At 45.3% G+C, this 27,998-nt stretch overlaps 1 protein-coding gene across 1 annotated transcript in view; it reads right to left on the bottom strand.

Annotated features, from left to right (window-relative positions):
- LOC148473207 (putative transmembrane protein 244) overlaps positions 1 to 26,954 on the bottom strand; it is a 50,143-nt gene extending 23,189 nt beyond the window's left edge. The window contains exon 1 of the mRNA XM_088459988.1: positions 26,901 to 26,954. Within this exon, the coding sequence (XP_088316114.1) occupies positions 26,901 to 26,932 (32 nt within the window). The 5' untranslated portion in view covers positions 26,933 to 26,954. The remainder of the gene's footprint in view (positions 1 to 26,900) is intronic.
- Between the last annotated feature and the right edge of the window lie 1,044 nt (positions 26,955 to 27,998).

Genomic DNA, 27,998 nt, shown 5'->3' with positions numbered 1-27,998 from the left:
GTGTCAGTAAAGGGTATCTTTCAGTATGTGGTATCTGTGTCATTAAGTGTATGTGAATGTAAGTGTTTGTGTCATTAAGTGTGTATTTGTCAGTAAATGGAATCTGTCAGTAAGGGGTGTCCGTGTCAGTAAGGAGTGTCCATGTAGGTAAGTGTGTTTGTGTCAGTAAGTGGTGTCTGTGTCAGTAAGTGGTATTGGTGTGAGTAAGCGGTGTCTGTCAGTAAGAGGTGTATGTGTAGATAAGTCTGTCTATTAGTAAGTGGTGTCTGTGTCAGTAAGGTGTGTCAGTAAGTATGTCTGTATCAGTGTCAGTAAGAGGTCTGTGTCAGAAAGTGGTATCTGTCAGTAAGGGGTGTCCGTGTCAGTAAGGGGTGACTGGGTAAGTAAGGCAGTTTGTGTGGGCGTGCAGCTACTGTATGGGGGCAGTGTATGTGCGACTATGGGGAAGTGTGTGTGAAACTATGGGGGCCGTGCACGTGTGCGGCTATGTGGGCCTTGTGTGTGTGGCTATGGGGGCCGTATGTGTGTGTTGCTTTGGGGGCCGTTGCGTGGGTGTGGCTGTGGGGGACATGTGTGCAGCTATGGGGGCCGTATAGGTGTGCGGCTAAGGGGGCCATGTGTGTGTGTGGCTATGGGGGCAGTGTCTGTGTATGTGGCTATGAGGGCAGTGTGTGCGTGGCTGTGGGAGCAGTGTGTGTGTGGCTATGGGCGCAGTGTCGTATAGCGATCGGTGGGTAACTCTGGAGGACAGCCCACAATGCTGCAGTCGGAGGGCAGCTTCAGCTGGCAGTGCTGGGACCACACATGAAGCAGTACTCTGGTGGTGGCAGAGAAATGCAGGGTGATTCAATTGTGGAGCCGAGGATGGTAGCTCTGTGAGCGTGCAGCCATCCCTGGCCCCCACCAGAAGTAAGGAAGTGTCTAGATCAACAGTATGGCATAAGTACGATACTGATCAACAGAGAGTATATGTTGTATGCTGGCAACAACTGTTAGGAACAGTCATTTGAGTGTTAATGACACACATAGAAATAACCTGAAATAACCTAAAGAACACAATAACTATTTAACTATTATGATGAGTCATTGTTTGATTAAATATATATTTTTCTGGTATAGACATATCTAGAGAAAACATAGGAATACAGTACATGAGTTATCCTTTGACAGGGTGAATGAAGGGATGTAGTGAATGTTGCTTTATTATGTAATATTGTCTCTGTATACATGCAATTGTTATAAAACCGACCAGCGAAGTCTAAACTATAACTAACTGAGCATACGTCATTTGAACTAAAGTAAAGCAAACATACTTTTCTGTTGTTTCAATTTTCAATTCAGGGGCTGGGTACCCAACAAAGTAGTCAACATCTTTAGGGGTCTATTCATCATCACTTAATTTCTACAAAAGCAGGTGAAAATAAACATTTTTACCTGCAATTGTAAAAATGAAGTGTCCAGGCCATTCATCAAGAAGGTAAAGGATCCTTCCGCTCCTGTCCGGCTCTTTCCGCCGGATGTCAGGGCTCTTGTGCGCATGTGTGACCGAAAGGAGCAGTGAAAAGATTCACTGCTCCAAAAGTTAATTGCTCCGGCGCTCGCGAATTAACATAATGAATAAACCCCTTAGTAACTGCTATAAAAATGTTTATTTATCAATATAAATAATTAAATAAAAAGAAACCAGACCAGAGGATTGCACTGGGATTACACTCACATACAGTGGCGTAACTACCATGGGTACAGCTGCTAGGGCTGACTAGTGGGCCCGCTGCTCTCCCTGCACCCAGTCACATACGGATTGGGCCGCCGGGTTTCAGCCTGAGTCACCTGTCAGCCCGAGCTGAAGGCACACAGCTGGCCAGAGAAGGAAGTAGAGTGGCACATGGGATTTATTTTGTAGTTTATCTTTTAGTGCTCAGACTCTGAGCAGTTAAAGTTAAACTACAAATCCCATGAGGCCATTGAGAACTTTGCAAAGATGGCCACCGCTGGAGCTAGCCAGCAGATGGGCTGTCCATGTCCCCCCCCTTCCCCTAGCCTAACCCAAACCTTCCCTGGGGGGCGCCTAACGCTAAGTCCCCCGGGGGTCCCTAAACCTAATCCCCCCCGGACTAAGTGTTATACTTACCCGGCACGCGACGATCGCATGGGGAGGGTCGGTCTTCTGGCATCGGGATTAAGATAGGCGTCGGTATTACGACGCCTATCTTAAGTCCCGTGTCCGGAGGTAGTGTCTGGATTTAGACCGGCAGCATTGCGTCCGCCGGTCTATTAACTACATCCCATAGTAAACTTATAGTGAGTAACCAATAGGAAGAGGGAAGAGAACAAGCAACGAGCAGAAAAGATAAAGGCAAAGAGATATTCTACTCTATTACAGAGGGAATACTATCAGGATAAAAAAAAAGTACATTTTAGGAAAACAGGAGAAGATGGAGACCTCAAAATCAAAGAGATTTAAAAAAGATAGAACAAGATCCATTTAAGAAATTATCCCAATTATATTGGGGGGGGTCATTTAACAGTATTCCAGTTTCTTACCACTACATGGTCTGAAAACCTACTTAGTGGCGATGGGAAGGGAATCATTATAACTTTCACAACAGTAAAAAAAGATTCTTAACGTGCACTTCTCTATTGAGAGAGGCTTCCATCAAGTCTATTTTATTTACTATTATTTTTTTTTTTTTGCAAGTCAATTTTACTACATTTTAGATTGACAGACAGATAGAAAATACTATTTTAAACACAAAATAAGGTATTTCCTTAGAGAGATTTAGGGCAGTATTTAATTTGAAGCGAAAACTCGTGACGTCATTTTCGCCTGTTTACATTATCCCCGTATTCAATTTCAAAGACTTTTCGACAATGCGAAAAGTCTTTGTTAAAAAACGGGGATAACTTTTCACCATGTTTTACATGGTGAAAAAAAGTGCAGAATTGGGGTTTAGGGATGCAGGCTTAAAAAAAAGTAGCCTGCACCCCTGGGAGTCTCCCCTAAAAATAAACTGTGTCAAAAAAAGTTTAAAGAAAAAATCGTGACACCACAAAAAATTTACTTGAATTTTGCAGTAAAAAAAAAAAACAACAATATCAGCAAAATCCTAAAGTAGCAAAAAAGATTCCAGAGGGGTTCCCAAGTATGCGGCAGGTGTTTTTTTTTCATTGCGTGTAGTAGCGGCGGGTGCATTTTTGAAGAATTTTAAAAATACACTGTAGGGACATACAAATATGCTTGCACCCATTTTCATGTACCCCAAATGTAATGTAATAGTTATTTTATTGAAAAAAAAAAAACCTAAGTGCTATTCTTCATCACTTCTTCAAGGGCGCAAAAAAGCAACTGCCGTGGCTATATAAAACCCCTAATTAGCTTCAGGAGGGAAAAATGTGGGTACCCATAGTGATCCCCCATGACAGGACATCTTTAGGGGGTTCCTAGGAAGAATTCCCAAAAATTGCAGAATTTTTGCGATACCTTTCCGCCGTGTCCCGTTTTCGCTGGATCCTAATTGAAAGCGGGGATAAAGCAGTCGCGCGCCCGATACTTTATCCCTGCAAACCTCCGATGTGGAGCGAAAAGTCCAGCACGGACTTTTCACTCCCAATTTGAATATGGCCCTTAGAGAAGGCGGTAAAGGTGAAAACCAGTGCTGTAAGATGCATTTTCAAGCCACTCCAGTGAGAACTCTTTTACTCCCAAGAGTCATTCAAACATCAGAACTAAAAATACCCAGTATCCAGAATCTTTTTATTGGGTGGCAGCCCCATAGATGATGAAACAGTGTTGCAGGAGAAGTGACACATTTCAGTCATCTGGGAGAGTCAGTTACCCTATTGAGCATGCCCTGAATGATAATAAATATTATATTATCTTTCAAAATAAAAATTATCCAGCAAAGGGAGCAGTGCTGTAATAGGGCTTTAATGCTCCCTGTGCTAGCCCTGACCCCTCGGCACATGACGTCGCGCATCGAGGACGGGGCCAGCCAGCACCCAGAAGCGCTGCAGTGCTCGGAATGTCTAGAAGACGCTCCTTGCAGCTGGATAAACAGCAAGGTGCCTGCCTGTAGCATCCAAAGGGTGTCGTTACAGACACCCTGCTAGCCAGAAGGGTAATGAGTCAGTGACAGTGCCACCCACAGAGCCCTGGTATAAGTCACAAGTATACATTACATGCAGTGTTGAGCTGGGTGGGAGCAGCAAGATGAGAGGCACAGGTATCGTTGCGCAGCTGAGGTGCGTAGGAGCAGTGAGGTATGAGGCATAGATATAGATGAAGTGTTGAGCTGCATGTAAGCAACAAGATGGTACTGTAGCGCAGTTGTATAGGAGCAGCAAGGTATAGATGCACTGCTGAGCTACTGTCACGTCTGTAGCAGAAGTATGGGAAACTGTGGGCCTTAGTTGCGGGAGGAAGTGGAGTCGGGGGGCCTAAATATATGTTCTCCTCATCCACAGATCTTGGGTGTTGGCGAGACCTGGGCAAAGGTGCGGAGTCTAACCTACAAGGTGGTGTTCACCAGTGACCCCTCCAAGCGGGATTTGGGCTTAGCTGCACCCTGCAGGCAGGTCGCGGTCCTTTGACCAGGTACCCAAGCCCCGTGGGAATGGAGACACAGATAGCAATGGCCCTGGGAGGAAATGCCTAGAACAAGGCACTTAATAATACTTCCCAATAACAATGTTAGGACACTTGTAGTATAGGAAGCACGCTGGTAATTGTGCACTCAGGCACCGAGAGCACTAGGAATGTTTGGCACACAGGCAGAGATTTTAACTTACGGTTGCACGGGAGGTCACTAGCGGTGTGGAGAATGGTAAGCACTGTTGCACGGAGAATCACCAGAGCGTTTGGGCACACAGGTGGAGGTGGTAACACACTGCTGCCCGGAGAATCATCAGAGACATTTGGGCACACAGGTGGAGATGGAAGTACACTGCTGCATGGAGAATCACCAGAGACGTTTGGGCACACAGGTGGAGATGGTAGTACACTGCTGCACGGAGACTCACCAGAGACGTTTGGGCACACAGGTGGAGATGGCAGCACACTGCTGCACGGAGAATCACCAGAGACATTTGGGCACCCAGGTGGAGATGGTAACACACTGCTGCACGGAGAATCACCAGAGACGGGAGGCACACAGGTAGAGATGGTAACACACTGCTGCTGACACAATGGAGCAAGAACCTGGACCGGGAACTCAACTGATAGGCACTAGGAGACAACCGTTGTTCAGGCGACATACTGTAGCCTGGGAGCCGAATATATACCCAGGGGAACCCTTTGAGAGGTGCACAGAATCAGCTGACTACTCATCTATCCTGGAATGGAGATACTGTCACATGGGCAGACTGTCATGGCGGCGCCCATGTCAGGAACTCCGATCCCTGGCACCGGACCGCCCGCAGTCTTCTGCATGCGGGGAGAATACTCAGCTTCTCCTCCCACGCCAGCCGCTCGACCGCCCGGGATGTCAGAGGAAGCCGGCGGGACGGTAAGGGAGTGCCTATCCCCGGCTGAACCCTGACAGTACCCCCCCCCCTTTCAGGGTGGGCACCGAACACCCATCAGGCTTATCTGGAAATCTCCTATGGAAGTTCCGTATTAATAGTGGAGCGTGTACATCGGAAGCTTTGATCCAAGCTCTTTCTTCGGGCCCATACCCCTTCCAATCAATGAGATATTGGAGAGTATTAAATCTGTGCCGGGAGTCCAGGATCTTCTCCACCTCAAATTCAGTACCTTGTAATGTTCTTACTTGAGGCAACTTGGGGGAAGAAATTTGAAAACGGTTAAGCACCAGAGGTCATAGAAGAGAAATGTGGAATGTATTAGAAATCTTCATTTGAGGAGGAAGTTCCAACTTATAAACTACTGGGTTGATCACCTTGAGGATACAATAAGGGCCAATGAAGCGTGGAGCGAATTTCATAGATGGTACTCTCAGTCGAATGTTTCTAGAGGATAACCATACCCAGGGCCTGATTCAGAGACGGTCGCTCTGACAGAGCGCTCGCTCTGAATCAGGGCATCTTTTTTTTTTTCAATGGAGCGGCCTCCTGGCAGCTCGCATAGCTGTGGGTTGCCACCCTGAAACGTTGCGCACACAATTTAGTTACAGAGGTCAATTTTGATACCCTGAGTGACATCCATTTTTTTGCATGCTATGTATATATATATATATATATATATATATATACACACATGCATAAACACGAGAGATATATATAAATATATATATATATTTACTAGGGGTGAGCGGGTTCGGATTTCTGAAATCCGAACCCCCCCGAGCCCCCCCGATCCGAGTCCGATCTGAGTCAGGCTCGACTTTTCCCGCCTGACTCGGATCTGAAATCGAGGCAAAACGTCATCATCCCGCCTTCCGAGTCTCGCGGGTTTTGGATCCTATATAAGGTACCCGCGTCGGCGCCATTTTCTCACTCGGCTGTGGACAGTGAAGAGGGAGGGTGGGAGTTAGGGCTGTGTAGTGTAGTGTAGTGTAGTGCTGCTGTTGTCCACTACTTCAAAGTCCATAGGGGCTGGCTGTGTTGTGCTGTGCTGCTGTTGTTAATAGGGGCTGTGTCCACTACTTCAAAGTCCATAGGGGCTGGCTGGACTGTGTTGTGCAGTCAGTTCTCCATAGGGGCTGTGTCCACTCCAAAGTCCTGTGCAGTGTCCCAGTCCTAAAGGGGTGCTGTAGTGTTGTCCAGGGGGTGCTCTGTCCATCAGGGGTGCTCCCCCCAAGTGCTAAAAAAAAAAAATATTTTCTGTGTTTGTGAATTGTGTGCGCAGTAGCCGCACGTGCATCAACAAAGTAGTGCCAAGCGTGCGCCTGTGTCATAAGTAAAGGGCCGGCTGGCTTGACCGTTAAAGGGTGCTGTAACCCCCGAAAGTACACTCCAATCCAAACCAAAAAAAAATTATTTTCTGTGTTTGTGAATTGTGTGCGCAGTAGCCGCACGTGCATCAACAAAGTAGTGCCAAGCGTGCGCCTGTGTCATAAGTAAAGGGCCGGCTGGCTTGACCATTAAGGGTGCTGTAACCCCCGAAAGTACACTCCAGTCCAAACCAAAAAAAAAAATATTTTCTGTGTTTGTGAACTGTGTGCGCAGTAGCCGCACGTGCATCAACAAAGTAGTGCCAAGCGTGCGCCTGTGTCATAAGTAAAGGGCCGCTGGCTTGACCGTTAAGGGTGCTGTAACCCCCGAAAGTACACTCCAGTCCAAACCAAAAAAAAAATTATTTTCTGTGTTTGTGAATTGTGTGCGCAGTAGCCGCACGTGCATCAACAAAGTAGTGCCAAGCGTGCGCCTGTGTCATAAGTAAAGGGCCGGCTGGCTTGACCGTTAAGGGTGCTGTAACCCCCGAAAGTACACTCCAGTCCAAACCAAAAAAAAAATTATTTTCTGTGTTTGTGAATTGTGTGCGCAGTAGCCGCACGTGCATCAACAAAGTAGTGCCAAGCGTGCGCCTGTGTCATAAGTAAAGGGCCGGCTGGCTTGACCGTTAAGGGTGCTGTAACCCCCGAAAGTACACTCCAGTCCAAACCAGAAAAAAAATTATTTTCTGTGTTTGTGAATTGTGTGCGCAGTAGCCGCACGTGCATCAACAAAGTAGTGCCAAGCGTGCGCCTGTGTCATAAGTAAAGGGCCGGCTGGCTTGACCGTTAAAGGGTGCTGTAACCCCCGAAAGTACACTCCATTCCAAACCAAAAAATAATTATTTTGTGTTTGTGAATTGTGTGCGCAGTAGCCGCACGTGCATCAACAAAGTAGTGCCAAGCGTGCGCCTGTGTCATAAGTAAAGGGCCGGCTGGCTTGACCGTTAAAGGGTGCTGTAACCCCCAAAGTACACTCCAGTCCAAACCAAAAAAAAAAATTTTTTCTGTGTTTGTGAATTGTGTGCGCAGTAGCCGCACGTGCATCAACAAAGTAGTGCCAAGCGTGCGCCTGTGTCATAAGTAAAGGGCCGGCTGGCTTGACTGTTAAAGGGTTCTGTAACCCCCAAAGTACACTCCAAAACAAAAAAATATATATTTTCTGTGTTTGTGACTTGTGTGCACTGTGGCTGCACGTGCATCAACAAAGGAGCAGCACCAAGCGTGCGCCTGTGTCCCATAAGTAAAGAGCCGGCTGGCTCATTTCTTAAAGGGTGGTGTAACCCACAAAGTGCACTACTCTCCAGCAAAAATAAAAAAATATTTTCTGTGTTTGTGTGCGCTTTAGCCGCACGTATATATCAATATAACATAAATGGAGGACCAAACTTTCTCCGATAAAAATAAAATAGGGAAAGATCAAGAACCACTTCCTCCTAGTGCTGTTGCTGCTGCTGGGAGTTGTTCATCATCCCAGAGAGGAAGTAGGAACATCACTACTTTTACTAATCAATTGACCCTCCAACAGTCCCTAGCGATGAGGATGAAGTACGACAGCAGTCATCCTGAAGCAAAACGTATAACTGAGGCCTTGACTGCTATGTTGGTGTTAGACGTGCGTCCGGTATCCGCCATTAGTGCAGTGGGATTTAGACAATTGATGGAGGTAGTGAGTCCTCGGTTCCAAATCCCGTCTAGATTCCACCAGCATCCTCAAAGCAGCAGCGACAAGCGTGCGTCTGTCTGTTAAAGGGTGGTGACACCCTCAAAGTGTGCTACACAAACAATTAAAATATTGTTCTTTTTTTTTCTGTCTTTGTGAAATGTGTGGGCTGTAGCCGCACCTGCATCCTCAAAGCAGCAGCGACAAGCGTGCGTCTGTCTGTTAAAGGGTGGTGACACCCTCAAAGTGTGCTACACAAACAATTAAAATATTGTTCTTTTTTTTTCTGTCTTTGTGAATTGTGTGGGCTGTAGCCGCACTTGCATCCTCAAAGCAGCAGCGACAAGAGTGCGTCTGTCTGTTAAAGGATTACATCGGTGACAGCATCCAAGTAGGCATGTCAGACAGTCCGTACCTGTACTGGCAGGAAAAAGAAGCAATTTGGAGGTCCCTGTACAAACTGGCTCTATTTTACCTGAGTTGCCCCCCCCTCCAGTGTGTACTCCGAAAGAGTGTTTAGTGCAGCCGGGAACCTTGTCAGCGAAAGGCGTAGGAGGTTGCTTCCACAAAATGTGGAGAAGATGATGTTCATAAAATGAATTATCAACTCTTCCAGGGAGACCAGCCTCCAGAACGTACAGAGGGACCTGTGGTTCCAGCAGGGACGAATTAATACTCTGTGAGGATGAGGATGTACACACTGAAGAGGGTGAGGAATCGGTGGATGAGGAGGATGAGGATGACATCTTGCCTCCGTAGAGCCAGTTTGTGCAGGGACAGATTAATTGCCAGCTTGTTTTGTGGGGGCCCAAACGAACCAATCATTTCAGCCACAGTTGTGTGGCAGACCCTGGCGCTGAAATGATTGGTTTGTTAAAGTGTGCATGTCCTGTTTATACAACATAAGGGTGGGAGGGCCCAAGGACAATTCCATCTTGCACCTCTTTTTTTTCTTTGCATTATGTACAGTTTGGGGCCTAGTTTTTCATACTGCCATCCTGTCTGCCACTGCAGTTTCACGCCTAGATGGGTCACGTGTTTGTGCCGCCCACTCGTGTCGCTTAGCATAGTCATCCAGCTACCTCGGTGCAACCTTTTGGACATAAAAACACTATTGTGAGGTGTGAGGTGTTCAGAATAGACTGGAAATGAGTGGAAATTAAGGTTATTGAGGTTAATAATAGCATAGGAGCAGAAAAACCTACAAATTCTGTGATTTTAGCTGTTTTTATGCTTTTTTTCAAAAAAATACAGATCCAAAACACAAAACCCAGAACCCAAAACACGGAAGGGTGGTTTTGGCAAAACCAATCCAGATCCAAAACACGAAGAAAGATCCAGATCCAAAACCAAAACACGAAAAGTGGCCGGTGCACACCCCTAATATTTACACACATATACCTTGTTTGTGCAGATAATATATATATATATATATATATATATATATATATATATATACCGTGTTTGTGTGTGTAGATTATAGTATATGTGTGAGACATACTCAGCAAACATACAGTACAGACACACACAGCATTCAGCACATACACACATAGCATTCAAACACCATACATACACATATTGAAGCATACACACGTAGCATACTTACTAAGTACAAACACAGACAAGCACATAACATACTAATAGCAGCTTTTCCTACTACTAGCTGCAGACGTCCTCCTAGGTGCCGGGCTGCTGGGCGGCAGCAATCCTCTCTCAGGCTCTCCCGCGCTCACTCTGGGAGGACTGTGTGTAGAGATTGCGGTGTGCTGCCCGCACTCTGCCAGTTTAGCTGTCAGCTCTTCCATGTCAGGTGATGTGAAAGCCACCTGACGCGTAAGCGCTGACAGCGCTAATGGTAGCTGAAGGGGATAGTGGGTGGTCTGCGGCTGGAGCAGAGACGGAGACATGGGGCCAAATGTAATAGGGTGTCTGTTTTGGTAAATTGCGAGTTTGGTGCTAAACTCGCAATTTTTCACAACTCTCCAATGTAATAGGGTGTCTGTTCACTAAAACTCGCAATTTTCAGAGTTACTAAAACTCCCCATTCTCAAACTCGCATTCAGATGTTTTCACATTGAAAACAATCAACTCGCCCAGTGTAATAGAGTGTCTGTTTCAGACTCGCCAAAAAAAAGATTACCAAAAGTCCCCAAATAATAGACCTGCTTCAGGCTAGCGAGTACATCCTGAGCAGGTCAGATTAACACTGAAACATGCACATATCCATGAGATATGTACATGTTTCTGTGTGTGCTTATGTTAAATGTTTTTAAATAAAAAAAAAATGATGTGCACCTCCTCCCCAAAAGCATAACCAGCCCCGGGCTTTATAAAGCCTGTTCTGGTTCTAAAAATACAGGGGCCAAAACGCGTAGGGAGCCCCTGTATATTAATCACCAGCACAGGGCTTTGTTGAGCTGGTCCTGGTTCTTGAAAATCAGGGGAAAAAACGAGTAGGGGTCCCCTGAAAATTCCAGAACCAGCACAGAACTCTTTCTAGCGGGGGGATAATGCCACAGCCAGGGAAAACCTTTCACCGGTTTCCCCTGCCAAAGCATTATCCCTGACCGCTAGTCAGTCCAGGCCGGGGATCCCTGGGGAGTTGGGTACCCCCCCAATAAAGGGGTACCCCTCTCCAGGGCACCCCAGGCCTAGACTGATAGCCCGGGGCTATCCCCGACACCCTAGGGCAGTGGGTGCCGGGTTGACAGTGTAAAGTGTAAAAATAAAGTTTGCATATTGTCTTTAGTTGTAGAACCACAAGTACCAGCAAGCCTTCCCTGCATGCTGGTATTTGGAGAACCACAAATACCAGCATGCGGGGCATTACGGACCCGCTGGCACTTGTAGTTCCACAACTAAAGAAATACGTAAATAAACACCGTGAATGTAAAATTTTATTAAAACATACATACACACTCACACTCACACATACTCACCTAGTATCCGAAGTAATCCATAGGGGTGTACCTGAAAAAAAAAATCCATACTCACCTCTCCTATGCGTAGATCACGTCCACTTGTCCAATTAGGCAATCCAGGGGTTAAAATAAAAAAAACGCAAAAAACCCGATCCATGCCGGACTGAGCAAAGGTATGTGTATACACATACCTTTGCTCCGCGTAAATGACCGGGGCACACGTGTGCCCCGTCAGTGAAGGGGCCGCCAGCCAATCAGGGAGCATCTCCGTCGGAGCAGCTCCCTGATTAGCTGAATGTGGCCAGCCTGTGTGTCCCATAGACTTCTATGGTGAGAAATCCCCATTGAAGTCTATGGTGGGAACCGCTACATCGTAGCCGCAAGATTAATAGAGGTTAATCTTGTGGTTACATCAATAATACAATGTCGCGGTCAGGGATAATGCTTTGGCCGAGGAAACCGGTGAAAGGTTTTCCCTGGCTGTGGCATTATCCCCCCGCTAGAAAGAGTTCGGTGCTGGTTCTTGAATTTTCAGGGGACTCCTACTCGTTTTGTCCCCTGATTTTCCAGAACCAGGACCAGCTCAACAAAGCCCTGTGTTGGTTCTTAATATACAGTGGCCCCCTACACATTTTGGCCCCTGTATTTTTAGAACCAGAACAGGCTTTATAAAGCCCAGGGCTGGTTATGCTTTTGGGGAGGGGGTGCACGTTTTTTTTTTAAAACACACACAGAAGCCATCACGGATCTCACTGATCTGTGATGGCTTCTCTAAAACTCGCACCTTTTAATGCTACTCGCATTAAAAGGTGTCAGTCTACATAGTCCTAAACTCGCCTAAACTCACAAATGCAGTAGCCTCGAGCTGAAAAGTTCGCAGGCTATTGAATTTGCGAGTTTCAGTACAAACTCGCACTTTTTAAAAGTGCAAGAAAGTGCGAGTTTGTACTGTTACTAAAACAGACTACCTATTACATTTGGCCCATGGTTGTCTCAGTCTCTGGAAAAAAAAGTGACCCGTCATGGAGGTTTCTGGGGGCTTAGAAACCCCCCCTGCATGCGCTACTGGTATGTAATGTCTTAATTGGAGATATAAAAAAAGGTAAGAGTGAGGAAGTTCATATTTCTCTCTAAGCTCTGAAAAGGACAATAGTTTGCCACCTGGGTCAAATACGTCTGCTGTAAAACGAATACACTTGACCTGAAGTCTTTTAAAAATAGGATTTTCCATTCCCGAGAGATATTGTGGGTTACCCCAAAGTGGGATACATTGGAGTGTCTAGGATTCCTCTTGAGGGATTTGTTAATGACCCACCAAGTGGAATAAGTGTCATGGAACATTAAGTTATGTAAATAATCAGGAGGTATTAACGATTTCGGGGTGTGTATGAGAACTCCCGGGGAATAAGATGACATTAGCGCACAATCTACAGGATAAATGTTATAAGTACTACTTGAGAGTAGCCAATCTGGATGTAACAAAAATGTACTGCATATGTAAAGTTTAATAGGTCAGGAAAGTTAACGCCCCCGTTTTCTCTAGAGAGTTTTAATTTGGCTTGCGCTAGTTTGGGTTTTTTAGTTAGACCAGATAAACTTTACAAATAATCTATTAATACGGGTAATATCTGCACGAGATAATGTGATGGGCAGCATTTGAATCATGTATGACAACCTGGGGAAGAGGACAGTTTTAATTACCGCTAATCCACCAAGCATCGATAAGGGTAGCAGCATCCAGCGGTCTAGTGTATTGCCTATTGACTGAAGCAGAGGTGAAACATTTAGGGAGTAAAGTCTAGATACCTGAGCAGGTATTTGTACCCCCAAATGTTTAATCTGAGAGTCCAGAATCTTAAATTAACTCAATGAAGGGAACTGTGAGATTGAGGCCATGCCCCCAGAGACAACCAGGATCTCCAATTTCTCTTTGTTGATTTTATAACCTGAGAATCCCCCGAATTCCTCAATGATGGCCATAACCTTCGGGACGGAATCAGAGGGGGAAGATAAAAATAGCAGCATATAATCCGCGAATAGTGCTACTCGCAAATCTGTTCTGCCTACCATAATACCCTGAAAAAATGGTGATTGTCTTAATGCTATTGCCAGGGGCTCAAGCGCCAGTAGAGAGGATAGTGGACATCCCTGTCGAGTGCCTCTTTGTATTAGGAAAAGAGGCATAGATGTGTCCATCGCATACCACCTGTGTAGTGGGATTGGAATACAGAGTTTTTAAAATATTCAGAAATTCTTCTCTAAAGCCAAATCTCCCCAGAGTAGAAAAGAGATGAGGCCACAACACCATGTCAAATGCCTTTTCTGCATCGAGTGACAGTATAATTTTAGCTGTGGGGTTGGAAGGCTTATTAGCAGCTAAAATGGCTGATAAAACACGTCTGATATTGACCACTGAATGCCTGCCGGCAATAAAACCAGTTTGATCTTCATGAATTATTGAAGGTAAGATATGTTTCACTTTCTCCGCCTTTATTTTGAGTAAATACTTTGTAATCTAAGTTGAGAAGAGAAATAGGACGGTAAGAACTGGGATTACTGAGATCACGGCCCGGTTTCGGTAGAATTTTGAGGGTGGCTGAATTGAAATGGACTGGCATGGTGCTGTGTTGGATAATATGATTTAATAAAGTTGTAAGAGTGGGCCAAATATTCTTAGAGAGTATATGATAGTATTCAGCCGACAAGCCGTCAGGGCCGGGTGCTTTACCATTTTTCATATTTTGTAATGTCTTGCTCTCCTCTGATTCAGTAATCAGGGCGACCAATAGGTCATTATATGAAGTGGAAACCTGTGGTATAGGCAAAAATTCTCAAAACGTCTCCGAAACACCCTGGAGGACAGGGGTTTTGTCTTCTGAGTACAATGTCTCATAGAAAGACCTCATTATTTCCATTACCTGTGCCCCTGAGGTGGTATGGGACCCATTGGGTTGGCGCAGGGGGTGAACTACAGAGGGGGGATTGCTACCACGGAGCAAGTTAGTTGGCAATTTTCTAGATTAATTTCCAAATTTATGGAATCTATGATCTTTCTTAAAAGTAAATCTACTTTCCATTTTGATAAAGAGTCCATCAAAAAGGGATCTGGCCTTTTAATAAGCAAATCTATTTTCGCTGTTAGGGAGGGAAGAGTAAGTTTGAAATGACTGCATAAAGGATTGTTGAGCGGCCAGTAATCTTCTGCTAGTCTATTTCTATGGGACGACATATAAGAAATAACCACCCCCTTAATCACTGCTTTGGATGCTTGCCAGAATAATACCGGATCTGATTCTAAATGCTCAAGATTATTTTGTTTGTATTCTTCCCATGCATTTTCGATTTTTAGATTTTAGATCTAAATTTCAGGGATTGTGCTAAGTATGATGGAAACCTCCACATTCTATAATTGCCTTTGTCACAATTAACATGAAGCCCCAGTCTCAGGAGAGCATGGTCAGAGAAGCAATTGGTTCCATCTCTGCTTCAGTGATATGCTGAAGTAGGGCAGCAGAAAAGAGCATATAATTGATTCTGGAGAGCGATCCATGTGGCGTAGACAGACAGAAATAGGATTTTTCTAACAGATGGAACGTCTTCCAGACATCTAACAAATTTAAACTAGCTGCAAAAGAAGGCACTCCCAATTTAGGGGGCTTTGTAGTCCGTTTGGATGTTATTTGTCTATCTACAGTCAGGTTCATAAATATTGGGACATTGACAGAATTTTCATATTTTGGCCTCTATTCACCACCACAATGGCTTTGAAATGAAACAAACAAGATGTGCTTTAACTGCAGACTTTCAGATTTAATTTCAGGGTAATTACATCCAAATCAGGTGAACGGTGTAGGAATTACAACGGTTTCTATATGTGACTCCCACTTTTTAAGGGGCCAAAAGTAATGGGACTATCAACTCAAAAGCTATTTCATGGACAGGTGTGGACTATACCCTCGTTATTTCATTATCAATTAAGCAGGTAAAAGGTCTGGAGTTGATTCTAGGTGTGACATTTGCATTTGGAATCAGTTGCTGTCGACTTTCAATATGAGATCCAAAGAGCTGTCACTATCAGTGAAGCAAGCCATCATTAGGCTGAAAAATCAAAACAAACCCATCAGAGAGATAGCAAAAATATTAGGTTTGGCCAAATCAACTCTTTGGAACATTCTTAAAAAGAAAGAATGCACCAAAAGACCTGGAAGACCACGGAAAACAACTGTGGTGGATGACAGAAGAATTATTTCTCTGGTGAAGAAAAACCCCTTCACAACAGTTGGCCAAATCAAGAACACTCTCCAGGAGGTAGGTGTATATGTGTCAAAGTCAACAATCAAGAGAAGACTTCACAAGAGTGAATATAGAGGGTTCACCACAAGATGTAAACCATTGGTGAGCCATAAAAACAGGAAGACCAAATTAGAGTTTGCCAAACAACATCTAAAAAAGCCATTACAGTTCTGGAACAACATCCTATGGACAGATGAGACAAAGATCAACTTGTACCAGAGTGATGGGAAGAGAAGAGTATGGAGAAGGAAAGGAACTGCTCATGATCCAAAACATACCACCTCATCAGTGAAGCATGGTGGTGGTAGTGTCATGGCGTGGGCATGTATGGCTGCCAATGGAACTGGTTCCTTTGTATTTATTGATGATGTGACTTCTGACAAAAGCAGCAGAATTAATTCTGAAGTGTTTTGGGCAATATTATATGCTCATATTCAGTCAAATGCTTCAGAACTCATTGGATGGCGCTTCACAGTGCAGATGGACAATGACCCGAAGCATACTGCAAAAGCAACCATAGAGTTTTTTTAAGGCTAAAAAGTGGACTGTTATGCAATGGCCAAGTCAATCCCCTGACCTGAATCCGACTGAGCATGCATTTCACTTGATGAAGACAAAACTGAAGGGAAAATGCCCCAAGAACAAGCAGGAACTGAAGACATTTGCAGTAGAGGCCTGGCAGAGCATCACCAGGGATGAAACCCAGCATCTGGTGATGTCTATGCGTTCCAGACTTCAGGCTGTAATTGCCTGCAAAGAATTTGCAACAAAGTATTAAAAAGTGAAAGTTAGATTTAGGATTGTTTAGTTTGTCCCATTACTTTTGGCCCCTTAAAAAGTGGGAGGCACATATAGAAACCGTTGTAATTCCTACACCGTTCACCTGATTTGGATCTAGTTACCCTCAAATTAAATCTGAAAGTCTGCAGTTAAAGCACATCTTGTTTGTTTCATTTCAAAGCCATTGTGGTGGTGAATAGAGGCCAAAATATGAAAATTCTGTCAATGTCCCAATATTTATGCACCTGACTGTAGATGCAATAAAGAAATCAGGTTCATATCCCCACAAACACATAAGGAACCAGCAGGATATTGGCTAAGAAGAGCAATTATTTGTTGGAAGAAAGGTTTTGAGTAAACATTTGGTGCATATATATTACAGAAAGCGATTTTTTTTCCACGCTAATAACACTTCACATATCAAATAGCGACTCTCAGGGTCTATTTTCGTGGATGTAAGCTCAATGTGCAGGTGTCATTTGATTAAAATTACTATTCCTCTAGCTTTAGATGTATATGGCGCAGATGCTAGAACTTTCCATTTGAGAATATTCAATTTAACAATCTCAGAGGGTATTAAATGTGACTTGCAGAAAAACAATATCGAGTTTAAGCTTATTCAGGTATAGAAGAATCTTTTTCCTCTTTTGAGGGGAGTTGAAGCCCCCCACATTCCTTGATCCTATCCTGAACTCTGCCATACAGGCTGTATCACAAGGGGAACAGCAATCCGAAAAACATCCATATTAGTTTGAGGGAGGGAAAACACAGAAGGGAAGTATAAGACAAAGACAAATACAGGGGGGAAAAATATTGAAAGGACATTAAAGAGTCCAAATATTATTAATGAAGTTGATGAAAACAAAACGTTAACACAGAACTTCAGTAACAAATCTGCATTCAGCATTGAAACTATCCGGGAAACAGATATATTATAATCACTCCAATAAAATACAGAGAGGATAGCTCCCAACTAGACTGGCAGCTTTAGCAAGACGTGGGTAAAGCCACTATGCATAGGCAAATGCAGGGGGGGTTTCCGTCTGCCTGGAAACCCCCCTCCCCAGCACACACCATGACCACAATAGAAATAGTAATATAATAGAATGTTACTAGTGCTGCATGTTCTTCTCAGTATCACAAATGAAATAATTAGCACCAACTGTGGATTGTCACGACTGGGTCAAGGTTAGGAGCCGGTGTGGAGACAGAAGACGTCAGTGGAACGGTTAGCTGGTATTGAAAGGAAGCCGGTTTCAAGGGGGTGCGAATCATGAATGACGAGACGATAAGGAGATCCGGATGGGTACTGAAGAAGCGAAGGTACGTCGAACCCGGGCACTGGAGTGGAGAACTAGGACCAGAGTCTCGGGGACAGCAGGCCCTCCTGGGGAGCAGGAACAGAGAGCGACACACAGGAACTGGGGACAGCGGAAGTCAAGCTGGAGCTGTACTGCAAAATACAGACAGACTGTGACAACCTGCAGCGGACAGGAGCTCAGGAACTAACACACAGCTCACGCTGTGTACGACGTTGCACTGGCAAGGAAAGAGTGTGCAATGCACCCTTAAGAACCATGGGGTGTGCAGGGATTGGCTGGAGCTCACAGAGCAATGCAGGGATGGGATAGGCTTCCCCCAGGTCACATGTCTGCATCAAGATGGCGGTGCCCAGCAGCCGCTGGCGAACACAGAGGTCCGCTGCCATCAGCCCCCCAGCGCCCGGATCACCTCCAGGAGCCGCCGCAGGAAGGGCCCTGCCAGAGCACCCGGATAGGTAAGGTCCGAGTGCTCCGTGGCAGCGCAGCCCGGATCGTGACAGTACCCCCTCCTTTAGGGACGGCCTCCGGACGTTTCCTAGGCTTCTTAGGGTTCTTAGAATGAAAATCGAGGATTAAGCGGGGAGCCTGGACATCTTCAGCTTTTTCCCATGACCTTTCTTCTGGACCGTAACCTTTCCAGTCCAACAAATATTGCAATTGACCGTAACTGAGTCTTGAATCCAAAATTTGTTTAACTTCACAGTCTTGACTTTGGGAGTTGGAGGAAGAACCTTGAAGAACCGATTTAGGATTAGCGGTTTCAATAAGGAGATATGGAAGGAGTTCAAAATTCTGAGGTAATGAGGAAGATTTAACTTGTAGGCTACGGGGTTGATGACCTCGATGATAGAAAAAGGACCGATAAACCGAGGAGCGAATTTCATCGAAGGAACTCGGAGTCGTAAATTTCGGGTAGATAACCACACTTGATCTCCCACCTTCATACTAGGAATGGCCCTTCTTTTAGTATCAGCCTTTAGCTTGTATTGGTGGGACGTTTTTAGAAGGGAGGAGTGAACTTGAGTCCAAATTTTAGAGTAGTTTTGTATAGTGGAGGTCACAGCAGGCACATCGAAGGTTGGTAAGTCTGTAAACTCGGGCGCTCGAGGATGGAGGCCATAAACAATCATAAAGGGAGTTTGTCCAGTCGAAGAGTGGTAGGAATTGTTGTGCACAAATTCTGCCCATGGAAGAGAATCGGACCAATTATCCTGGGAAGACGACATATAGATCCTTAGGAAGGTTTCTAGGTCTTGGTTTACTCTTTCTGTAGATCCATTGGATTGAGGGTGATAGGCGGTAGAAAATTTCAATTTAACTTGGAACGTAGAACATAGGGCCCTCCAGAACTTGGCCACAAATTGAACCCCTCGATCCGAAACGATCTCCGATGGAAGACCATGTGGGCGGAATATGTGATGAATAAAGAGTCTAGCTAACTCAGAGGTGGTGGGTAGCTTGGAGAGTGGGATAAAACGTACCATCTTAGAAAAACGGTCACTCACGACCCAAATGGTGGTAAATCCGTTGGAAGTAGGTAAGTCCGTCACAAAATCCATAGATAAATGAGTCCAGGGTCGAGAAGGAATGGAGAGTGGCAAGAGGGCTCCTGCCGGAGGTAGTCTGGATGATTTATGTTGGGCACACGCAGAGCAGGAGGCAATGAATTCGTCAATTTCAGACTTCATGGCGGGCCACCAATAGAAACGATGCAAGAATTCCAGTGTCTTGCGGATGCCAGTGTGTCCAGAAAAACGAGACGTGAGTGCCCAAGTGAGGAGTCGTTTACGGAGGGCAGGAGCAACAAAAGTTTTCCCGGGAGGTGGCTGGATATGGATAGTATCGAAAACCTTGGACTCTAAAACTGGAGTTTCCTTAGGAAGACTGGAGAGAGCTTCGGAGGAGAGCAAACGGGAGAGAGCGTCTGCTTTCTGATTCTGGGTTCCAGGACGAAAGGTCAAAATAAAATTAAACCTGGAGAAAAATATTGCCCATCTAGCTAAGCGAGAACTGAGGCACTGGACGTTCTTCAGGTACAGCAAATTCTGATGGTCGGTGTAAACCATGATGGGAAACTGGGCTCCCTCGAGGAGATAACGCCACTCAGAAAAGGCCGCCTTGACTGCCAACAGTTCTTGTTCCCCAATCGGATAATTTCTTTCTGCCGGTAAGAATTTTTTTGAGAAATATCCACAGGGGTGGATTCTGTTATCTTCAAACTTCTGGGACAGTACCGCCCCCACCACTTCGGAAGAGGCGTCTACCTCCAAGAGAAAGGGTCTGGAAATGTTGGGCTGTCTCAGGATGGGTGCAGAGATGAACGCTTGTTTCAGCATTTGAAAGGCTGTCTCCGCTTCCGGGGACCACATAGAGGGGCTAGCTCCTTTGCGAGTTAGGGCGGAAATTGGCGCCGCTAGGGTTGAGAATCCTTTAATAAACTTCCTGTAGTAATTTGCGAACCCCAGAAACCTCTGGACTGCTTTCAAGGAATACGGGCGGGACCAGTCCAGGATGGCCCGTACCTTCTTGGGGTCCATCTCTAACCCAGAGCCAGAGATAATATAACCTAGGAAAGGAATGGAAGGAACTTCGAACTCACACTTTTCCAGTTTGCAGTACAAATGATTTTTTCTCAGGCGTGATAGGACCTACCTCACATGAGAGCAATGTTTAGTAAGAGAGGAGGAGAAGATCAATATATCATCCAGATATACGACAACGGAAACATATAGCAAATCTCTGAATATCTCATTTACAAAGTTCTGAAATACAGTGGGGGCATTGCAGAGTCCAAATGGCATCACAAGGTATTCAAAGTGACCATCTCTGGTGTTAAAGGCGGTTTTCCATTCATCGCCGGCACGGATTCTAATGAAGTTATACGCCCCGCGTAGGTCCAGTTTAGTGAATACTGTAGCTCCTTTGACACGGTCGAACAATTCAGTGATAAGGGGCAGAGGATATCGGTTCTTAATGGTAATGTCGTTCAAACCCCGATAATCGATACAGGGTCGAAGACCTCCATCCTTCTTGGATACAAAGAAAAGCCCAGCACCAGCGGGAGAAGTTGATGGACGAATAAAGCCCTTCTGGAGATTCTCTTGTATGTAGTCAGACATCGCTTGGGTCTCTGGCAACGATAAGGGATAAATGCGGCCCCGGGGCGGATTCTTGCCGGCAACCAAATCAATCGGGCAATCCCAGTCCCGATGCGGAGGAAGTTCGTCAGCCCTGGTCTTGCTGAAAACGTCGGAAAAGGTCCGATAATGAAGAGGCACGGACGAATCTCCTAGTATTTTAATTTCTTTAATAGGTTTTATACAAGGGAGGCAAGAGGCAAAGCAGGAGTTTCCCCAAGCCGTGACTTGCATGGAGCTCCAGTCGATACCCGGGTTATGTTTTATTATCCCGTGGGAGGCCTTGGGAATCACCAGGAAGCGAATGAGTTCTGTATGAAGGGCCCCCACAAGAACTTGAATGGCCTGGGTTTGTAAGGAGACATTCCCGTTGAATATTCGACTACCATCCACGGTTGATAAGGAGATGGCTTGGGTGAGAGGAGTGACAGGGATCTGGAGATCTTGAACCAATTCGGCAGAAATGAAATTTTCAGCTGCTCCTGAATCAAGAAGAGAAAAAATTGTTTGAGCTCCTTGTTTTAAGTCTAATACAAGAGACATAACGGATTCGTTCAAAATTGGAGACGGGGACAAGACTCCTAACCTGGTGTCTCCAGTGCCAGTTAGGAGCGAGGGTTTCCCAGACGCCAGGAACAGGAGGCGACCAGATGTCCGGGCTCACCACAATATAAGCACAAATTCTCACGGCGGCGTTTTTGCTGTTCTTCAATAGAGAGCCGGGTCCGGTTAATTTGCATGGGTTCGTCAGCCGGAGCTTCAGACAAAGGTGCCACAGGTGGACTCGTAACTCGGGACCTAAAACGATCTCCCTTGAATCTCTCTGCCTGTCTCTCGCGGTAACGTAGGTCTACTTTATTGCAGAAAGAAATCATATCGTTTAGTTTAGCAGGAACCTCCCGGGTGGCAAGGTCGTCTTTTAACCTCTCCGAGAGGCCATTCCAGAAGGCGGAGACTAAGGCTTCCTCATTCCACTTTAGCTCGGATGCCAAGGTTTGGAATTGTATGACATATTGGCTGACTGGTCGGGATCCTTGGCGGAGACGCATAATCTCAGTGGACGCGGAAGTAGTTCTCCCAGGTTCGTCGAATATTCTACGAAAAGAGGTCAGGAAATCGGTGTAGTTGTCCAGTAAGGGACCAGATCTTTCCCAAAGCGGAGATACCCAGTCAAGAGCTGAACCAGACAGCAGAGAGACGATGTAGGCTACCTTTGACTTGGCAGTGGGAAAATTTGATGGTTGGAGCGTAAAATGAACGTCACACTGGTTTAAAAAACCGCGGCACATTTTGGGAGTTCCATCAAACTTGCTAGGAGTGGGTAGGTGCAAATGCGATGAGGTAGTAGCAGGAGTAGCGACTGGCAGTGACGGTGGGTTGGTAGCAGCGGGCATGTTCACCGTAACTAGGGAGGCTTGTAAGGAGTCCTGCCTAAGAGACATATCTTGCAGGAATTGGGCTAACTGCCGCTGCGAAGCTTCCAGACATTCTAGCCGGTTGGCAATACCCTGTAAAAGGTCCACACTAGGACTCTGTCCACTAGCCGTATCCATAGGGCCAGTGCAAACTGTCATGACTGGGTCAGGGTTAGGAGCCGGTGTGGAGACAGAAGACGTCAGTGGAACGGTTAGCTGGTATTGAAAGGAAGCCGGTTTCAAGGGGGTGCGATTCATGAATGACGAGACGATAAGGAGATCCGGACGGGTACTGAAGAAGCAAAGGTACGTCGGACCCGGGCACTGGAGTGGAGAACTAGGACCAGAGTCTCGGGGACGGCAGGCCCTCCTGGGGAGCAGGAACAGAGAGCGACACACAGGAACTGGGGACAGCGGAAGGCAAGCTGGAGCTGTACTGCAAAATACAGACAGACTGTGACAACCTGCAGCGGACAGGAGCTCAGGAACTAACACACAGCTCACGCTGTGTACGACGTTGCACTGGCAAGGAAAGAGTGTGCAATGCACCCTTAAGAACCATGGGGTGTGCAGGGATTGGCTGGAGCTCACAGAGCAATGCAGGGATGGGATAGGCTTCCCCCAGGTCACATGTCTGCATCAAGATGGCGGCGCCCAGCAGCCGCTGGCGAACACAGAGGTCCGCTGCCATCAGCCCCCCAGCGCCCGGATCACCTCCAGGAGCCCTGCCAGAGCGCCCGGACAGGTAAGGTCCGAGTGCTCCGTGGCAGCGCAGCCCGGATCATGACATGGATCTTTTAAAATGTGTCAGACAGTAATAAATATACCTGTGCACCAACTAGGAGATGTGGAAAACATGCACTGTTAGGGGTGCACTGCTATAGACCATCAATAAGGTTAATAACTATTACTGTATAATAATACACTATCCAGTACATAAGGAGACTGATAAGTACATATATGTCCAGTGCTAAGTTCTTCTGCTGCTACCCCAGACTCCCGGACTTGCCCCAATGCTCAGGAATAATGGTGCCCACTTCTGAAAAAAACATTCTGCTCAGACAGGATGGACCTTCTGCCGCTTCTAATGGCTTACTGTGATCGCTGGTCCTATATATGCTGGGGTTATGCAACACAATATACTTTATTTGTAACATATTAAAGCTGGATAAGTGCTAATTATGCCCTCTTCATGGACTGGCCACACACACTCTAATATCAAGCATTTGGAAACTGCTATAGTTAAACCAACTATAATATCGTTTTAAAAAAATAAATGACCAATATATAGTCCAGAGAACAGAATAGAAAAAATAGGAAGTCAGAGCTCCCCAGCACCTCATGACTAGAATGCAACCTAACAAATCTTTCTGTGAGATAAACACAATAAATATAACAGCATACTTAAAGCCGGTTGGAATGAATTAAATGAACTATACAGGGTGACATGAGGTAAAAACATATGACCATAGCCATGAGAGGATTATCCTTGCCGTCAATAAGCATACACAAAAGAGAATGCTTTTGTTACATTATTCAGCCACCTCAGAGTTCAGTCCCTTAGCTTCTTCGTCCTGTTCGCGTAGGAAAGCTTCTGCGTCCGCCACGGTTGTGAAGTCAACAAAAGATGAGCCGTCATATACACAAAGCCGTGCTGGATAGAGTAAGGTGAATTTTCTGCCATCCTTGACCATGCGGGAACATATAGGAGAGAAATCCTTTCGCGCTTTTGAAAGTTCTGCTGAGTAATCCTGAAATATTAGCAGTTTGCTTGATTCCCAGGTCAGATCTCTTTGTTTCCGTGATGCGTTCCAAATAGCCTCTTTATGGAGGTAGTTTAAACATTTGAAGAGAACCACCCGAGGGCACATACAGTTATCAGATCTCTATGTGCCCTTTTTATAGCCACATCATGACACAGATCTTGTATTTGCAGCATAGCAGGGAGAGTGGTACGTATAAAATCATCAAGTGTAGGGCCTTTAACTACTTCAGGAAGTCCCACGATACGCAGGTTATTGTGCCACGACCTATTTTCCAGGTCGTCTAGTTTACTCCAAATGTGATGACGTGCCTTCTCCGTTTCTCCCACCGATTGTTTTAAATTGGCCACATCAGGAAACGTTTCCCCCAGCCTGTGTTCCGTAGTGAGAACTCTCTGTGATAGCTGGGATAATTGAGCTTTAATATCAGCTGTTTGAGCCTGCATCAGGGGACCCATTGCCTCTCTGACAGCATGAACCAGGGAACCATATGTAACTGGAGTCTCCTCTGTATTAGCTAGAAGGGGAGTCAAGTGAGTCCTCGGACTTATTATAGTCTTCCTGGAATGCGTTTCCAGAGGTTTGAGAAGATGTGGGGTCAGATGCTGTGTGTCCCATCGCTTGCGGCGCCATGTTGAAATCCTCCGATCGCTGGCGCTGCTGTTTGCCAGGTGCTGGTGGTATGTGTGTCCACTCCCTGAGCTGTTCAAAGGGACCCAGGTGCCGGGGATGCGGAAAGTGGCTGTCAGGAGGCTGGATAACAGCCGAGAAATTGGTGTACTACCGGGTTAGTAACGGAGCCCCTCCGTCTAGCAGCCGCTCATACCAGCGCTGGAACCGGAAGTCTTAAATTAAAATGTTAAGGTAATTGCTGTTCCAATTCAGAATGGGCATATAGAGTTTTGGAAGATAACAAATCCTTAATGTAGGGGCAAATAGCCGCTTCATTATAAAGGAAAACTTGAGGAAAAATAACACAACCCTCTTAAACTTAGTTTTTTGGAAGATTTTAAAATTAAGTTTTGGTTTATTGCTATTCCAAATGAAAAGACCAATAGCCGAATTAATGGCTTATTTGTTCCTATTTATAACAAAAGAAGTAAAACTTGTAACGGGTACGAGAGTTTCAGGAAAGGTCACCTTAATTGTCAGATTGGAACATTCCAAGAAGGAAAGTTGCAGATTTTACCATTGTTTAAGCTCAGCCATTATCTTATCTATTATTGTAGTTGTATTAAATTTATATAACATATGGATATTTTTGGGAAGTTGAATACCATGGTAAGGGATACTTGTGGGGGGCTAGGACAGATCCATCGACCTAGCTCAAGAGGAACAGTTGTAGGAGATAAAGCTAATTCTACAGATTTTTGGATGGCTACAGTAAATACCCAAATCCTGCCAAATTGGGACATTTTAATCATAATCAACTAAAAACTGGAAATAAAAAGAATGTCATATGCAAAGCTAATAGTTTTACAAGGTAAACGTGGGTATAATGGGCATCCTTGGGTGTTATATTGGGTTGCATAGCTTAGACCAGGGGTAGCCAAACTCGGTTCTCAAGAGCTACCAACAGTTCACGTTTTCCAGACCACCTAGCTGGTGCATAGGTGTATTCATTACTCACTAATACCCCTTTCAGACATCTCGAGAATCCCGGGAATTTGGCCTGCCTCGGCCAAATTCCCGGGTACCCGAGTCTGTCTGAAAGGTACCTACCCGGGAACATGTTCCCGGGTAGCTGCCACTGCAATCGACCAGGGTTTTTCCCGGGACTTAAGTCCTGGGAAATTACCCTGCTTCTGTCTGAATGGTGCTACCCGGGAATTTACTACTCCCGGGCAGCACCAAGCAGCTTTTACATTGACTGCTCATTACAATGAGTTGACAGCACTCTGAGCTGTTGCACATTACAATGAGTTGGCAGTGCAGAGCGTCCTATAGGACGCTCTGCGCTGCTGCTCATCACCCCCCGCACCGGTGGCTGTGGCGCTGACAAACGAGTCAGCGACCATGGCTGGGTCCTCACACCGGCGCTGGAGACCGCCAGTGGTTTGCAGCCACAGCGGGCCGCCCGCACTCCCGCTTGACCACCAGGGTAGATAGGAGTTATTATATTATAGATAGGAGTTATTTTATTAACTATTTAATAGAGGCTGCACTTTGATTGGATGGCTGCCTGCTGCATGATGATGACGACATCATCAGCGGCAGCCGGAGAGGGGATAGGTTAGGCAAAGGAGAGGCAGGTAATATTTAAAACTAAAAAACCTGGCTTAAAGGGGTCTACCTGGGAATTTCCCGGGTAGACACTGCAGTGTGAAAGGGGGGTCTCGACCAAATACCCGGGAATTTGCACAGGAGAAATTTCCCGGGTTGTATGTCTGAAAGGGGTATAACACATTTGAAAATATCCACAGGTGGTGCTAATTATTACACTTGTGATTCTGTGAGGAGACCTGGAAAACATGTACTGTTGGTAGCTCTCGAGGACCAGGGTTGGCTACTGCTTCATGTTATTTGCTCATTCGGTTTCTTACAGTACACCATGAGACAAAAACCGAACTCTCAGTATATCCCCATTTGTAATACGGTTGACAGTCCTAATTGATGTATTCCCCTGAAGGCATTGATGTTGGGTAATATTTCTAATTGTATGTAAATAATACAACAGTAAATTCTATCCTTGATGAATATAATGATAGGCTCTTACCTTAAGAATCCTGCACACACGCTACTTGCCATGTAGAACAGGGTATAGAATATGAGAAGACAGAGGAGTATATGGAAATGGATCGTCTATGGAGGAATATGAGAAAACTAGATAAGGTAACTCGCTGTACAGCTCCTACCTTACAACAAGATTACACTACAAAACATAATTATGCCAAAAAGCAGGTTCCATATGGCTGTTTGACATTTAAAATGTGGACAAGCAGAAGAAGGGTTAGCGGTATGCCGAACCTGTATAGTACTGTATACCAACATGACTGTGTCGGCTTTACAAGTTTAAACATGGTAAAGAAATATATTTAAACTTGTAAAGATGACATGGCAAAGCCCCTTTATTCCCAGGGAATAAACACTGTAAACACTCATTTTCCTCTGTTTTGCTACAAATAATTCTGATCAAAAACCATCTGTCTGCAGCTCTCATGTGTTTTACTCTTGTTCATATATTGTAAATGCTATCAATATATTTCCAACTAAAGCTGCCTTTTCTAGAAGACACAGTACTATCCATTGTATATGCCCATGTGTGAAACAGGTATATTCCAAAAGTGTTCTTTATACATGATAAAAAAACAACACTTTTTCTACCTGAATAAAAAGTCACCATAATACCAAAATAAACAATAATTTAAATGTTACGGTACCATGCTCCTTGGGCTAATCCTCCTGACATCCATGACGTGAGCAACAGGGATTATGGGATATTCTAGAAATCCTCTCATAGTATTAGCTAATGAGAATTGACACGTGACAGTGATTTTGCATCAAGTGTTAGTAAGCCAGCAGTGCAGAAATATAAAGAGTGATTAAAGATACAACTGATGATTAAAGAAATAGAGCTATACTGGAGATAGACCTAAAGGTGGCCATACACGGCACGATATACATGCCGATCCGACGGAACGGCACGATATGGGTGCTATATCGTGCCGTGTATGGGCACGATGTCTTACCTGATATCGTGCTGCGCGCTCCCGCGGGATCGTATATCGCATCCCCAGGTCTTCCTGCATGTTCATCTGATCTAGGATGCGATGTACGATCCCATTCAGATGGAGGAGGGGGGAGCCGGCATATC

The sequence above is a fragment of the Taudactylus pleione genome, unplaced genomic scaffold, assembly GCF_031769625.1.
Source record: "Taudactylus pleione unplaced genomic scaffold, aTauple2 ptg000959l, whole genome shotgun sequence".
Lineage (NCBI taxonomy): Eukaryota > Metazoa > Chordata > Amphibia > Anura > Myobatrachidae > Taudactylus > Taudactylus pleione.
The sequence above is the reverse complement of the archived record's forward strand: the minus strand, read 5'-3'. Positions and strand labels throughout refer to the sequence as shown.